Source organism: Nuphar pumila, chromosome 11 (assembly GCF_984573655.1).
Source record: "Nuphar pumila chromosome 11, dmNupPumi1.hap1.1, whole genome shotgun sequence".
NCBI classification, from domain to species: Eukaryota; Viridiplantae; Streptophyta; class Magnoliopsida; order Nymphaeales; family Nymphaeaceae; genus Nuphar; species Nuphar pumila.
The window spans coordinates 37667931-37682737 of NC_143259.1; the positions used below are offsets into that span (position 1 = coordinate 37667931).

General features: G+C 38.9%; 1 protein-coding gene across 3 annotated transcripts in view; it reads left to right on the top strand.

The window, feature by feature from the left end:
* LOC149822270 (mediator of RNA polymerase II transcription subunit 12-like) overlaps positions 1-14807 on the top strand; it is a 53444-nt gene that overhangs the window by 16312 nt on the left and 22325 nt on the right. For all 3 annotated transcript variants that reach the window (XM_089981101.1, XM_089981103.1, XM_089981102.1), the window contains exons 3-8: positions 2748-2807; positions 9757-9862; positions 10604-10672; positions 13469-13522; positions 13641-13748; positions 14554-14703. In XM_089981101.1, coding sequence (XP_089837227.1) covers positions 2748-2807; positions 9757-9862; positions 10604-10672; positions 13469-13522; positions 13641-13748; positions 14554-14703 — 547 coding nt within the window. The remainder of the gene's footprint in view (positions 1-2747; positions 2808-9756; positions 9863-10603; positions 10673-13468; positions 13523-13640; positions 13749-14553; positions 14704-14807) is intronic.

Here is a 14807-nt window from a genome sequence, read left to right on the forward strand (position 1 = left end):
GTCGACTGAAACATCAGTTAGTCGACTAATAGTTAGTTATTAGTAGACTGACAGTTATCGTCGGTCGACTGATATTTAATCGAGCCGTTTGAAAATCTGAACTTTTGAAACTTAGTCGACTTAAGAAAAGTTAGTCGACTGATAATATCATCAGTAGACTGAAAAACCTTTTAGTCGACTGCTGCTAAAAACTTCTGAAAAACAAACATTCTGTTCGGTCGACTGATAAAAAGCATTAGTCGACTGCTGCTAAATTTTTCAGAAAACACATGTTCTGTTCAGTCGACTGAAAAACCATTAGTCGACTGCTGCTAATTTTTCAGAAAACAGACATTCTGTCCAGTCGACTGATAAAACCTTCGGTCGACTAATTTGACAAGAATGATTTTTTAGAAAATATGGCGCGAAAGGATTAGTCGACTGATAAGTCTATTGGTCGACTAATAAACATGAAAATTTAAGAAAAGAGTTTTCTAAAAAGATTTTCAAAAGAGTTTCTTTTAGAAAAGTTTTTCTAAAGACTTTTAAGGTGAAATGCAACCTAATTATGCACTCTAAGTAGGGCTCTTATAAGAATCTAAGACTTTTAATGAATTAAACATTTGCACACTAGTCTTCAAGGATTCTTCACTGAATTCTTCAATAGCCTTAGCTGAAATACAGTTGATTCCACTTGCTCATCCTCAAAACCTTGTACTTGAAGTATCATGTATGGCTTCATTGTCGTAACAAGCAGCTGTCTGTCAGCTGCTGTCAGCATTACTTTTTTTAAAAAAAAATTCGCAGCCCATTTGGGCAATTTAAAAAAAAAAAATCCAAAACAAGAATAGACTTAAATGATCCTGGCGCACCCAGGATAGGGTTGACCGCACCCGGTGCCGCACCTGCACACGCACCCACGTCGAGTCGCGTCGACGCGGGTGCGGCACCCTGCTAGCCGAATCCCTGTGACATAGTTCAACATGATCAAAATAGTGGTTATCAACTCTTGGATCATATTTTTTTGCCGGATATTGCACGTCTGGAAAACTTGATCCAAGGGCCAGTTTCTATTAAACCAAATATGTAGTGACATTCAGAGGGTTAAATGTTTAAAAAATAATAATAACAAAGAAATTAAAGTTATTTACTAGGGGGTTTAGAACTAATGAGGGGCATCAATATATAGGGAAGGGTGACCAATTGACCATCCAACCAAAGAAAGGTACAAACCATCCAAATCACTTTTAAAAATCATATTTAAAAGCATTTTTGGTAGATCTGACCTTAAGGGTGTGATTTTCATGATCAAAAGCCTAAGAACGGATTGTTATTACATTTTTTTATGTATAAAATTTCACACCATTGACTTTTAGTACATTATAAAATCCTATGTACACGTCAAAAAAATTTGCTAGAAGAGCCAGTTCTTCGGCTAAGTCACATGGACTCGGCAAACTGGGTGCCGCACCCGCATCGACGCAACCTGACACAGGTGCGCGTGCGGGTGCGGCACCCGGTGCGGTCAACGGGACCCTGGGACTGCACCCAGGGTCATTTGTATCCATTTTTTTAACCCCCAAAAAATGCTCCCAAGTTTGCCGGCGAATAGGGTGCCCGCGGGAGGGTCGAGGGAGAAAGAGAAGAGAGAAGAAGACTCGGGGGAAGGAGAAGAGAGAAGAAGACTCAGGGGAAGGGGGATTTACCTGAGAAGGCCGCGGAGGGCGCTGAAGTCGCCGGCGAACAAGGTGCCCGCGGGAGGAGGGCCGACTGTCGAAAAAACATCGTGAGAGAGAGAGAGGGAGAAACGAGCGGTGGGGCTCGTCGGGGTTTCGGTGACTGAGGGAGCTCGAGAGGGAGGGAAACCGAGGGGGAGGAGAGGGTAACAGAGAGAGGGAGAGGGACGAGCACAGGGGGGCGGGGGGTAGGCTATCGGTCGGCGCTCCGGCGAGCCGTCGGCCGGAGGTCGGATGGGAGGAGAGACCAGGGCAGGCGACGGATGTGGGGAGGGTTTTCTCGAATGAGAAAACCCTAACCCCTCTATTGCTTTATAAAAGCACGGGGGTAGGGTATTGAGTTTGGGTCTGGGTTGGGTTCAGACCCGACCCTGGTCCGACCCATTTTTTTTAAATTTTGGGTTTTACAGGGGTAGGGTTTTCCGAAACATCACGACATTTATTTTTTCTTTTAAAACATAAAAATTATATATATATATATATATATATATATATATATATATATATATATATATATAATTTTTTATATTTTTGCAGCACCCCCGCACTCAAGTTTTTTGAAAATGCAGCACCCGCACCCGCACCCATGTGACATAGTTCTTCGGCTTTTGACCATGGAGATTGTATCTGAATGATCAGATTCGCCAAAAACATTTCTAAAATTGAACTTTGAAAGTGGTTTGGAAGGGACCTTCCTTTGGTTGTTTGCGTTATGTGGATCTATTCTAATTTATTAATTTTGATGAATCCTTTGAAATTTTTGAAGAACTTATTTCAAGCAATTTGTGCATGCTCTTTGTCCACAGAACTTGGTTGTGTAGGTAGCTTATTGGGGTTTTGAATCTGTCCTATATTCTCTTTTAAAAGATCCCTTCAATGTAAAGATGAATAATGAATGGTAGTGTGAGTAGCATAAAGTGCATTTATTTTCATTAGTTGAGATATGTTTAATGCTCTTCATTAATTCTCTCCTTATTGCATATTTTGCTTCCAGTTGGATTTTGGTTGTTGATGAATTTTGTTTTCTTGCAGGCGACCTCAACTGCTAGCTGCATACAAGCTTAAGTGTGACAAAGAGCCTTTAAGTTGTAGGTAATCATCTAATGCTTAACCTTGACATAGAATCTTTTTACTTTTTCTAGTTTCCCCCACTCTCCTCTTGAAAATGTAAAAAGAAAAGTATTGATGGGCCAAAGGGTCAAGGGGAGGTTAATTGGAAAGGCCATTGGACCGGAGAGACATAACAGGCTGTACGGTTTGTTAAGTCAAATATGTAGCTGGTTTAGTTAGTAACTGAACACAATAAGTATTGAGGGTTTTTAGTGGTTTTAAGAGTTTGGAGAGCCCCTTGCTGTTAAATGAATCTGCAAACACGTACATCCCTATCTGATGCTTGTGTGTGTGGGGTCAGGTTTTTCATTACTAAAAGGGGAGAAAATGAACATTACGGGGATGGAAAGAAAAAATAAGAACATCAAAGTGTGTGATGACATTGAGCTGCATACATGATACATGTTATCGTATTCTTTAGTCGGTAAACCTCTGTGAATAATGCTGAAATTTTATGGTTTTCTTGTAGGAGGTTGTTAAGTATCTTCATGTGTAGAATTTCATCCTTGTACACTCATTAGCTCTTGTTCTTTTGTGATTCTATGATGATACTAAAATGTTAAATGTTCATTACCAAAAAAGGGATGAACAATTAGTTACTTAAGGGAACCATTTGCAAACATGTGAATTTGGGTTGCCAATATTTTGGGGGTGCTTAGAGGGTGTTTTGTAGACATTAAGGCTCAAAGGATGCACATAAAACAAGAAAGAGAAAATAAAGAACTGTGTTTATTTTTTTTAGGTCTAATCTCCTTAAGTTTAAATAGAGATTAGCCAAGATAACAAAATTACATTAGAGTCCCTTATTATGTATAAAATACCAAAAGCAACCTTAAGACTAAATAAACTTTGCTTTAAAGTGGTCGACTTATCTTTAACACTCTCCCTCAAGCCGGAGCATAGATATCAATCAGGCTCAGCTTGCCACAGCATTTTGAGAAACTGGGCCTGGCAAGAGGCTTTGTAAAAATATCTGCAACTTGATCCTCAGATATTACATGCTTGGTGGAGATATGTCCAGCTTGAACCATATCTCTTATATAGTGACAATCAACTTCAATATGTTTTGTCCTCTCATGAAATACAGGATTATTGGCTATATATGTAGCTGCCTTGTTATCACACATCATCACCATAGGCGATGAAACCTTTACTTGAAGATCGACCAATACAATTTGAACCCACATTAATTCAGCTGCTGTTTTGGGTCATAGTCCTATATTCTGATTCAACACTCGATCTAGCAACCACGATTTGCTTCTTGCTTCTCCAAGAGATTAGGTTACCTCCTACAAACACACAGAATCCTGTGGTAGATTTCTTATCCTCTACAGACCCAACATAATCAGCATTAAAGTAAGCAACTACCTCCAGGGTACCCCCTTTCTTGAATAATAACCCTTTTCCAAGAGAATATTTTAAGTACCTGAGTATCATCATTGTAGCATTCCAGTGTATCTCTGCCGGTTTGTCTATGAATTGGCTAACCTTGCTTATAGCCAGAGCAATATCAGGTCTAGAAACTGTCACATACAGTAACTTCCCCTACCAACGAGCGATACTTCCTGCTATTGACGGGTTTTGACCCCTTATCAAATAAATGAACTTTGTGATCCATGGGAATATTTGCGGGTTTAGCTCCCAACATTCCTGTCTCTTTTAATAGATCAAGCACATACTTCCGTTGAGACAAAACCACTCCCTCACTGCTCCTGGCCACTTCTATGCCCAGAAAGTATCTAAGTGGACCAAGGTCTTTGGTAAGCCTTTGTAGCTGAAATCTCTTTCATGTTATCTCCTGTAAGGATGGTGTCATCCACATATACCACTATAACGACTAGGCCTGAGTTAGTTTTTTTAATAAATAATGAGTGATCTGACGCTAACCTATCAAAACCAAACTTTGACATCACATCAAACAACTTTTGAAACCATGCACGTGGACTTTGCTTCAGCCCATATATTGCCTTTCTTAATCTGCACACCTTCTGACACTCTCCCTCAACCTCGAACGCAGGAGGTTGTTGCATGTATACTGTCTCAGACAGATCCCCATATAGGAAGTCATTTTTCACATCTAGTTGACACAAACTCCATGACGGATGGTGCTCATCCGTGCGACAGGAGAAAATGTCTCAAATAAATCAACACCATATGTCTGAGTATAACCTTTTGCTACTAACTTGGCCTTATATCTTTCAATTGAACCATCTAAGTTGTACTTAATGGTATATACCCATTTGCATCCAACGATGTTCGCATCCACTGGGGGATCAACAAGGTCCCATGTCTGTTGAGATAGTAAAACGTCCATTTCATGTTGCATAGCCTCCTTCCACCTGCTATCGAGAACGACCGTTTGATAACTCAGAGGAATAGTTTCAGCAGATAGGGCTGAGATAAATGCTTTCATCTGATTACCAATTCTGACATCTGACACAAACTGAGATATAGGATATAAGGTACATTGTCGTGTCCCCTTTCGTAGAGCTATTGACCTGTTATCATCAACATGAATGTCATTGCTATCAGGAACACTTACCTCAGGAGAAGAAGAGGATGAAGGCTTTGGAGGAGGTGGAGGTCTACGCCATGGTTGCCAGTTGAGGAAGCGGGAGCGGGAAGCGATACGGGAAGCGGGAGCGGGAAGCGATACGGGAAGCGGGAGCGGGAAGCGAGGCACTTTCAAAATTTTAGGAAGCGGGGAAGCGTGGGACCACTTAGGAGCGATTCGGGAAGTGTCTCGGAAGCGACCTAGGAAGCGTCTCGGAAGCGACCTAGGAAGCGTCTCGGAAGCGAGGGGGAAGCGAAAAAATAAAAATAAAAAATAAAAAATAAAAAATTTTGAAAAAAACAAGGGAAGCGAGGGGAAGCGTGGGGAAGCGTGATGGGAAGCGCGCTTCCCATTAAAGGGAAGCGCGTCCCCCATTAAAGGGAAACACGTCCCCCATTAAAGGGAAACACGCTTCCCAAAAAAGGGGGACGCTTCCCCCCACGCTTCAGAAGCGCGACGTTCCGCGCTTCCGAAGCGCGCTTCGGGGAAGCGCGCTTCGGGGAAGCGCGCTTCGGGGAAGCGCACTTCCCCTTTTAGCTAGGCGCTTCCGGTAACCCTGGTCTACGCACATACACCAATGGATGATTGTAAAACCGTGAGGTAGGTGGAGTTGAAGGTGGAGTTGGATTCGGTAATGGGGGCACCAATTCCAAAGGAAAAGGAGGAACCAGAAGAGGAAATGAGTCATCTTGATTGGTTTGCAACTGAGCACCAGTACTGGAATAATATGGAATAGACTCCAAGAAAGATACATCTGCACTGACATACTCCCGACGGGAAATCGGATCATAACATCGATACCCCTTTTGATTCTTTGGATAGCATATAAACATACACGTAGAGGATACAGATTCAAACTGAGTTTTTATTTCAATAACTAATGATTTGAGGATACTAAGAATTTCAGATCTTTCTTTTATTAAGAACACCCAAGACAACTTAGAAAATCATCAACAATAACAAGGTAATAACGACATTGGGTCCTGGTAGGAATTTTACTGGGACCCTATACATCCGCATAAAGAAGTTCAAAAACCTTATGACTGGACTGAATCTGACTAGAAGGAAACGAACTCCGATGATGCTTGCCCAATTGACGTGCTTCACACTGGAATGATGTAGTAGACAGAATTTGAGGAATGACACGACGAAGCTTCGACAATGAAGGATGTCTGAGACGACGATGCCACTGAACAGGACTCAAGGAAGAATCGAATGCAACATAAATGTTTCTCACAAGATGATGTAGATAGTAGACTCCATTTTCTTTATAGGCCTCCACCAATCTTCTTCCCCGTCAGTAAATCCTGAAAATGACAGCACATAAGATCAAATATCACTCTACAGTTTAACTTTTTTGTAAGGCAACTCATTGATAATAAACTTTGAGGAAATGAAGGAGCATGAAGGACATTTTTCAACTGCAAGGAAGAGTATATAGAGACATTTCCCTGACCAATAACCGGAGAGGAACTCCCATCAGCTAATGAGACTCCCCGATGTGCAATAATAGCCTTTAGATCTGAAATTTTATGAGAGTTTTCACATAGATGTCTAGATGCACCAGAGTCAATAATCCACTTACTATCATGGGGAGAAAGATTGTCTACAGTAGAGTAGGCCACACCAACAACAAGAGAAGAGAAACTTGAAGGACGATGAGACACTAGTTCCTCATATTCTGCACGGCTAAGAGTGATAGATTCACTAGGAGAATTGGTTTCACACTCCACCTCTAGTTTTGTAACATTAGCTTTTGGAACATTTGGCTTCAATGGAGAAAAAGCTGGTTGTCCATGTTTATCCCAGCAACGATCTTCTAAATGTCTTGATTTTCCACAATAGGTACATTGGAGTTTGCCTCTACCTCCCATACCTCTTCCATGACCTCTGCTTCTAACATGCATAGTATTTCCTCGTCCATAACTAGATGGTACAACCAAAGCAGATGACTGAGATGCAGGTTGAGATTGTGGAAGAGAGATGACAAGTATTAGCGAGAGTAAGAACATCTGACCCGATCAACATTTGAACTTTTGCAACTGAGAACTCTGATGATAGACCTATGAGGAACCGAGCAACCATAGTCTGTTTTTGATGATCCTTCTGTTTTGAGCAACACAGAGGCCTGTCAGCATTAAGTCTTTCAAAGCCTGCCTTAACAGAGGCATACTACTGGGCCAACGATTAATCACCTTGCTGTAAATTATATATTTCCTGTTCAATTTGTAGAGTACGACTCACGTTGGTCTCTTGAGAGTACGTATCTCGAAGAGTGTCCCACATCTATTTAGCTGTATTGTAATAAATTAAGCCATCTGCAATATGAGATTCAATGCTATTCATGATCCATGACATAACAATGTCATTATCTTCGTCCCAAGTATTATATTTTTCTGTTTTATCATCGGGTTCTGATTCCAGCAGTATATGTTTTCTACGATGTCCAGACACCGACATCATAAAAGTTCTAGACCACCGTGCATAATTAGTTTCATTTAATTTTACAGAAGAACCATAGGAGAAAGGATTTGCAAAGGCTTTATATTCCCCAATAGCCTCATTCTTGAAATCAGATTTCGAGACGTCACCCATACTGAATATCACTTCCTCAGTAGTCACCACGAATAGTGCTGCTGCAATAAACTTCCACACTGTGCAAATCCACTACTATAATAAGTTTTCACCACGACAATAGATCTGCAATCAGATCTGAACCAACCAGACAATTAAAGAAAAATGACTATTGAAGATAACATGTTCTTCACAGCAACCTGTTATGAGTGAACCAAAAAAGAGAAGTCTTCACCACACTCAGATGAGTCAGATCTATAATCAGATCCAAAAAAAAAAACCACGACAATTTAATATAGAGTAACAGAAGTACGCAAGTCCATGACAGAAATTTTAAATCTTCACCACACTCAGATCTGTGATCAGATCTCTGAAAAAGTTGCAGATTCACGACTATTTAATGTGAATATTCTTCACACCAACTAGATTTGAACGAACCCAACCAAAATGTACATGTCCACGACTGAAAAAACATATTTAATCCCCACTACATTCAGATTTTTGATTAGATCTGAGATACCGAAAGCCTACGGTCTTCAGAAACTCCATGATACAAAAAAAAAATTACCGTCAACCCCTTTACGACTTCAGCACAGAACCCATACTTGTATCCATTCAGTTTGGTCGACAGAGACCCATAACACACACAACTTTTAGATCTGAGTCATGACTTTTGTCAGATCTCAGATTTGTACCACTCAAGAAAGGAAAAGAACGACACACCTTTTTCTTGATCTTTTCACGTGAACCTTTTTTTTTTTTTATCTTCTTCACGTGAACTAAAACCCTTCACTCGAACTGTGACGCAGAACTTGAGATCACCCTCCCCAGATCGATGGCTTTGATACCATGTAGACGTTAAGGCTCAGAGGATGCACAGAAAGAGAAAGAGAAAGAGAAAGAGAAAAGAAAGAACTCAGTTTATTTTTTTAGGTCTAATCTCCTTAAGTTTAAATAGAGATTAGCCAAGATAACAACATTACATTAGAGTCCCTTATTATGTTTAAAATACCAAAAGCAACCTTAAGACTAAATAAACTTTGCTTTAAAGTGGTCGACTTATCTTTAACATGTTTGACTGCTCAGATCTGAGTTCCAAGAACCAGAGATACATGTATCCTCATCCCCCCTCCCACTCCCCCACCCGGCCGCAGGGTTCGGAGATCCATGCATGTGGAATCTGTTGCTTTCATATTCAATGGAGTACCTCAGTTCTCACCATGGCCCATCCCAAAATCAATCATTGGTTCTGAGAAACAAGGTATTCAAGTGACCCCTTAATATCAGAGATATTTCTTCTCATTCTTATTGTGTCCCAACACATTAATTTCAGAGATAAAAATTACTCTCTTGGAACATGCATCATTATCATTATAAAACGGTTAATGTTGTCGTTGTTGTTCTTATCATCATCATCGTCATCTTCGCCACCACCTCCACCACTCTCCCATTACAATTACTAAATCTTAATAGTTGGGAAGTTCCATTCATCTGATCCCACACCCACCCAATCCGATCTGTATTATTGGTTAACTTTGTTGGTTAGTTTTTTTTTTACTTTTCATTCAACTTCATTAACAATTTTATTCCTTAGTTTCATTTCTGGATGTGGATATCAATATTGCCAAATGAGCTATCCTATAAAGAACAGACTCATGTTCTAGCTATGTTCATTTTCCCTCCAGTCACAATTTGAAGGGAAACTTTATGCAATGCAAATATCTGGTTTAGGGTAATGGTTATGCTTGTCATCTACAGAAGATATTGTTCACATGTTTCTTATAGCTGGTTGTTATTTTTCAGACTTGGTCCACCTGACTTTTACCCACAAACTCCAAATTGTCCTGAAGAAGCTCTCAACAAGGAGGTTTTGCAATCTGGATACAAGGAGACTGTTGATGGACTTGAGGTATATGATCTTGTTCATACTTTCGATATCTTAAAGTGCAGACATTTATTCCAGGGCATATATTCTCTCTGTTCAGTACGGTGTTCAGGATTGTTTTATACTAGCATATGTGCAAGTTCTATTCTCTCTGGTTTCTGCTGCAGGTTCTGCAGCTAAGCCTGTGATGGGCCAAAATATAGGCCTAGGTTGGGATTTCAGTATGCTGGTGTTATATACAGGACCTAACTATGCAGCACTTTACTGTTAATTTGAAAGTAGAGTTTGCATTTATTTAACTTAGTCATCAGTCAGAATGTAGTGCATTGTTTTTGTGCACAAAATACCCAATGCAAACACTTCAAAAAACTAAATGAATGAACTTCTAAAAAGATTGTACTTATGCATCATTACTATGACCTTTTGTTAGTCCTGAGACAGATTCCAAAATGGTTACAATTGATGACTATTGAAGCCTTTCACATTTGTCAAATGCATACATTTATGAACATTTTATACCTCTATATATGTGTTTTTCTTCTCTTTCTTCACTTGTTTAGTGCAGACATTCATGTAGAAGCGTTTTCATTTTTAAAGAATTTTAGTTTGGAAAATGATTATGAAAAAGTTAAGCATGCATTGCACCTCCAGATGGGCATGTTTGTGTTCTTTTTATCTTTCTTTCTATATTTGCTTTATTTTCACTTTTCTAGGGAGCACGCTTGTTCTGATTTCTTAACTGTTATCTTGTTGCAAATTAATCAGGAAAGTCGAGATATCTCTGCCACTCTTGTTCAGAATTTCCCAAAGCATGTTGTCTTACGTTGCAAAGAGGTAATGACAAAAGTTCAAAATTTATTAGCCATCAATTTTATTTCCTCGTGCTTCTTGGATACATGATCACTTTGAATGTGGAGTATAATAAAATTACTTTTGTTGCATTGCTTTTTCTTTTTCTTCTTATTTATTTATTTGTATTTTTATTAACCTGACTTTTCTTTGGACCCCTTTCAACCTTCTGCTTACTATGGATCTTACAACCTAATTGTTACTTCTTTTTTGGTGATTGAAAGCTAATTGAGCTTCTTGTATTTCATATATATACTTTTCTTTTTAGACGCACTTATCTGCATCTTTTGCTCGACTTCACAACTCACAAGGAAATTGAAGCATCTGTTGTTGAGAGATTGAAGACATAACCGTACTGTGACTCCAGACACTGTCCTGTTATGGCATACATGGACCTTTCCTTGTTCTTTGATTGCAAACATGAAAGCATATACTTTCTTCTAGGGTTTCTTCTTCTCTACTCCTGGAGGAACATCATCATTTTGTAATGTTTTTATCTTCATGCTTTCATGCCAGATCTTGCGGCTTTCTGAATCAGTGTTCTACTGTTCATTTTAATTTTATTGAGCTATATGTGATCTCACTTTTCAATTGTGTGTGTGTGTGTGTGAGAGAGAGAGAGAGAGAGAGAGAGAGAGAGAGAGAGAGAGAGAGAGAGAGAGAGAGAGAGAGAGAGAGATTCTTTGTCACATTGTTCTGAACCTCTAGAATAAATTCCATAGGATTCCTGTAATCAAGAGATTGATTTATCGAAACTAGTGCATATTACCAATGACAGATGGTGAATTTGATATTTGGTGTTGATGAAGATAACAATGGCCATATATCTTAGAGTCCTAGATTGATAGGATGAGCTGCTTTTGCTCTTTTTTTGTTTAGCCTTTTTGTGCATTTTGCATGGCATGGGTATCGGTTTTCACTTTTGACACTTTGTTTTTTTAATCTTTATGAGTTGTGAGTCTTGTGATTGCATTATTAAATGGGAAATAGGAATGCTATATAGACATTAGGACTTATATTGATAAATGACCATTTATTAATGCTTTGTTATATATTTAATTTTGAAACTTCCATGTGACACCTTCAACAAGGTTGCAATTCATATATGCTTCTTATGATTTCTTTGGCATTCTTTTTCATGTTTATTTTCTCATGGAAATGTACTTGTTTGGAAGAATCATTATTATTAACAGTCTATTGTTTAATGTTGATGCCATGCAAAACTATTAAGTGTGTTTAATAAGGAATTTTCAGCTTGGAGTTTGATTAACTTCTTTTGTAGTGTAGATCATTCTAGCATTGGATTCAACAATTATGCTTATGTGCCTTTTGGCATTAGTTTTTTCAAGTTCCAATTTTTTTATTAACTGATTAGAAATTACTTATTTTTGTAATCATGTATTTTTTCCATATCTAAGACAAATTTTTCCTTTTTGGTACTTTTAATTATGTATTTTATTTATATAAATAAAGATATAAAGTTCTAGCATCTGTTGTTGAGAGATTGAAGACATAACCGTACTGTGACTCCAGACACTGTCCTGTTATGGCATACATGGACCTTTCCTTGTTCTTTGATTGCAAATATGAAAGCATATACTTTCTTCTAGGGTTTCTTCTTCTCTACTCCTGGAGGAACATCATCATTTTGTAATGTTTTTATCTTCATGCTTTCATGCCAGATCTTGCGGCTTTCTGAATCAGTGTTCTACTGTTCATTTTAATTTTATTGAGCTATATGTGATCTCACTTTTCTGCCGTGTGTGGTGAATTTTATGTGAAATATTCTTTTTGTCTGTTAGCTAGAATTTCGTTTATTTCTTGGTAGAATGTCGCTTTGAATCAAAACTTATGCTATTTCTGTCATTTCTGGTAGAATGTTGCTCTAAATAAAAGCCTAATCATGTTATGATGCTGCCCCTCTTAGATTCCATACAGGGTGCTGGACCATTCCACTTAGGCCTTTTATTTGTTCGGTCCATGGTCACTAAGGGTGGAGTTTCTGCCCTAATCCTAACATTGACTCCATTAGTCACTTGCTGCCATTAGCTATTAATGGAGCTATGTTTGATGTTGGTGCCCTTTCATGCTAGCCAGATGACACAATAGTGCTTGATCTGTTTGACCTGGTCTTAGAGGTTCCCTAATTAATTTTCTGGACGTCAACAGGTCTCCTTGTATGTGTCATCCAGAAAAAGGATTATTGATTATTCGTCGACCATTGTAGGTTGCTAGCTGTTGTTATTGGGCACTTAAAAGCCCTCAACCACAAAGGATAGCATCCCAATGCATCGTTCTATCGAGCAGTTTCTTGCAGAGAGAGGCACTCCATGCTCACAAATACTGAGACATCTAAATATAAACAAATTTTTGGTTCTTGTGTGACTTGAGCCATCAGGGTCACCGCATATGAAAAACTAGGGCACTAGCAGGCTAGAGCACAACATTCAGGTTGCAGGTTGCAAATCATGACCAAAAGTAAAGATTCAATAACCACTAATTGGCCCATAATTGAAATGTTTGCCCTATGCACTATTTTTAGAAGGTGGATTCCATGTAACATACTTAGTTAAAGTCATGCTTACATGATCCAGTGTGCTCTTTATGGAAGCTTACAACCCTGAGAAAGATTTCACTTCATTTGGCTTGTCTTAATAAATGCATATTTGTGTCACATAAAATCAATCTGCTGCTTTTTTGGATTATGAAGAAGTGTTTGGCTTGGGCTTTTGGAATTTGTGGTCTTCACATTGGTTTTTCATCTTTCTTGTTTTCGGCCAGTCAATTCGGAGGCGTCTGAGGGCTATCAATGAATCTCGAGTGCTAAAGCGTAAGGTAATTTAGTATCATGATATACTTCATTATTTAGGGGTTTTTCCTTCGATATTTTCTCCCTTTCCATCAAAATTTCATGCTTCCTTGAAGTTAAACCATTATTTTTGTTATGCAACAGGCTGGTCAAGTGTATGGAGTTCCCCTTTCTGGGTCACTGTTAGTCAAGTCTGGTGTTTTTCCAGAACAACGGGCATGTGGGGAAGACTTCCGAAAGAAATGGATTGAGGTCTGTGTTGTGCTATCATTAGCTTTGCAGTAGCATATAATTACCATTGAAAAGCTAAAGGTCTTGCAGATGTGCATTTCATGTATTGCTTTCATTTTGTTTTTTCTTAACTTTAAGTTGAATAATAAGAGGAACTTCTATTTACTTCATGCCTTTAAATTCTAAAATTTTTGGACAAGATTCGTTAGTGTCCGTGCTTCACCCAGAGTTGCCAGTCGGGGAAGCGGGAGCAGAAAGCGATGCGGGAAGCGGAAGCGAGGCACTTTAAAAATTTTTAGGAAGCAAGAAGTGCGGGACAACTTAGACGCCACTCGGGAATCGTCTAGGAAGCGAGGGGAAGCAAAAAAAAGAAAGAAAAATAAAAATAAAAACACAAAAAGAAAAGAAAAGAAAAGAAAAGAAAAGAAAAGAAAAGAAAAGAAAAGAAGGAGCTTCCCCTAAATGGGAAGCACACTTCCCAATTTTTTTTGGCCTTCCCAGCATGTTTGTGAAGCGCCACGTTTCGCGCTTTTGAAACACGCTTCCCGGGGAAGCATGCTTCCCCATGCCCTATGGCACTTCCGGTAACCCTGGTTTCACTGACATGTTGCAATATCTTGATTATCTTTTCCTTGTTTAAGCTCATGCACTTTAATCAAGAAGTTTCTTTTTGTTCTTTGTTTTGACAATCTCATATCCAGTGCATCTGCATAGGTGTTGACTCTTTCTATCTTCGGGTGATGAAATTGCAGTTTACTTATGAAAATTATTGAATGGTTTTATATAGCATTCGCCAACCACTGGTTATTTGTCTTCTGTTGTGCAGGGTTTGTCACAGCAGCATAAGCGACTTCGCTTATTGGCTGACCATGTCCCACATGGTTATAGGAGGAAATCTCTGTTTGAAGTTTTGGTCAAGCATAATGTTCCTCTTTTGAGGGCGACTTGGTTTATCAAAGTTACTTACCTAAACCAGGTGTGACACTGTGACTTTTGCCATAGAATCATATTTGGCTTCTCTAGTCTACATTACTGGTTCCATAAATAGACCTGATGTCATTTAAAGTAAAATTTGGAAAT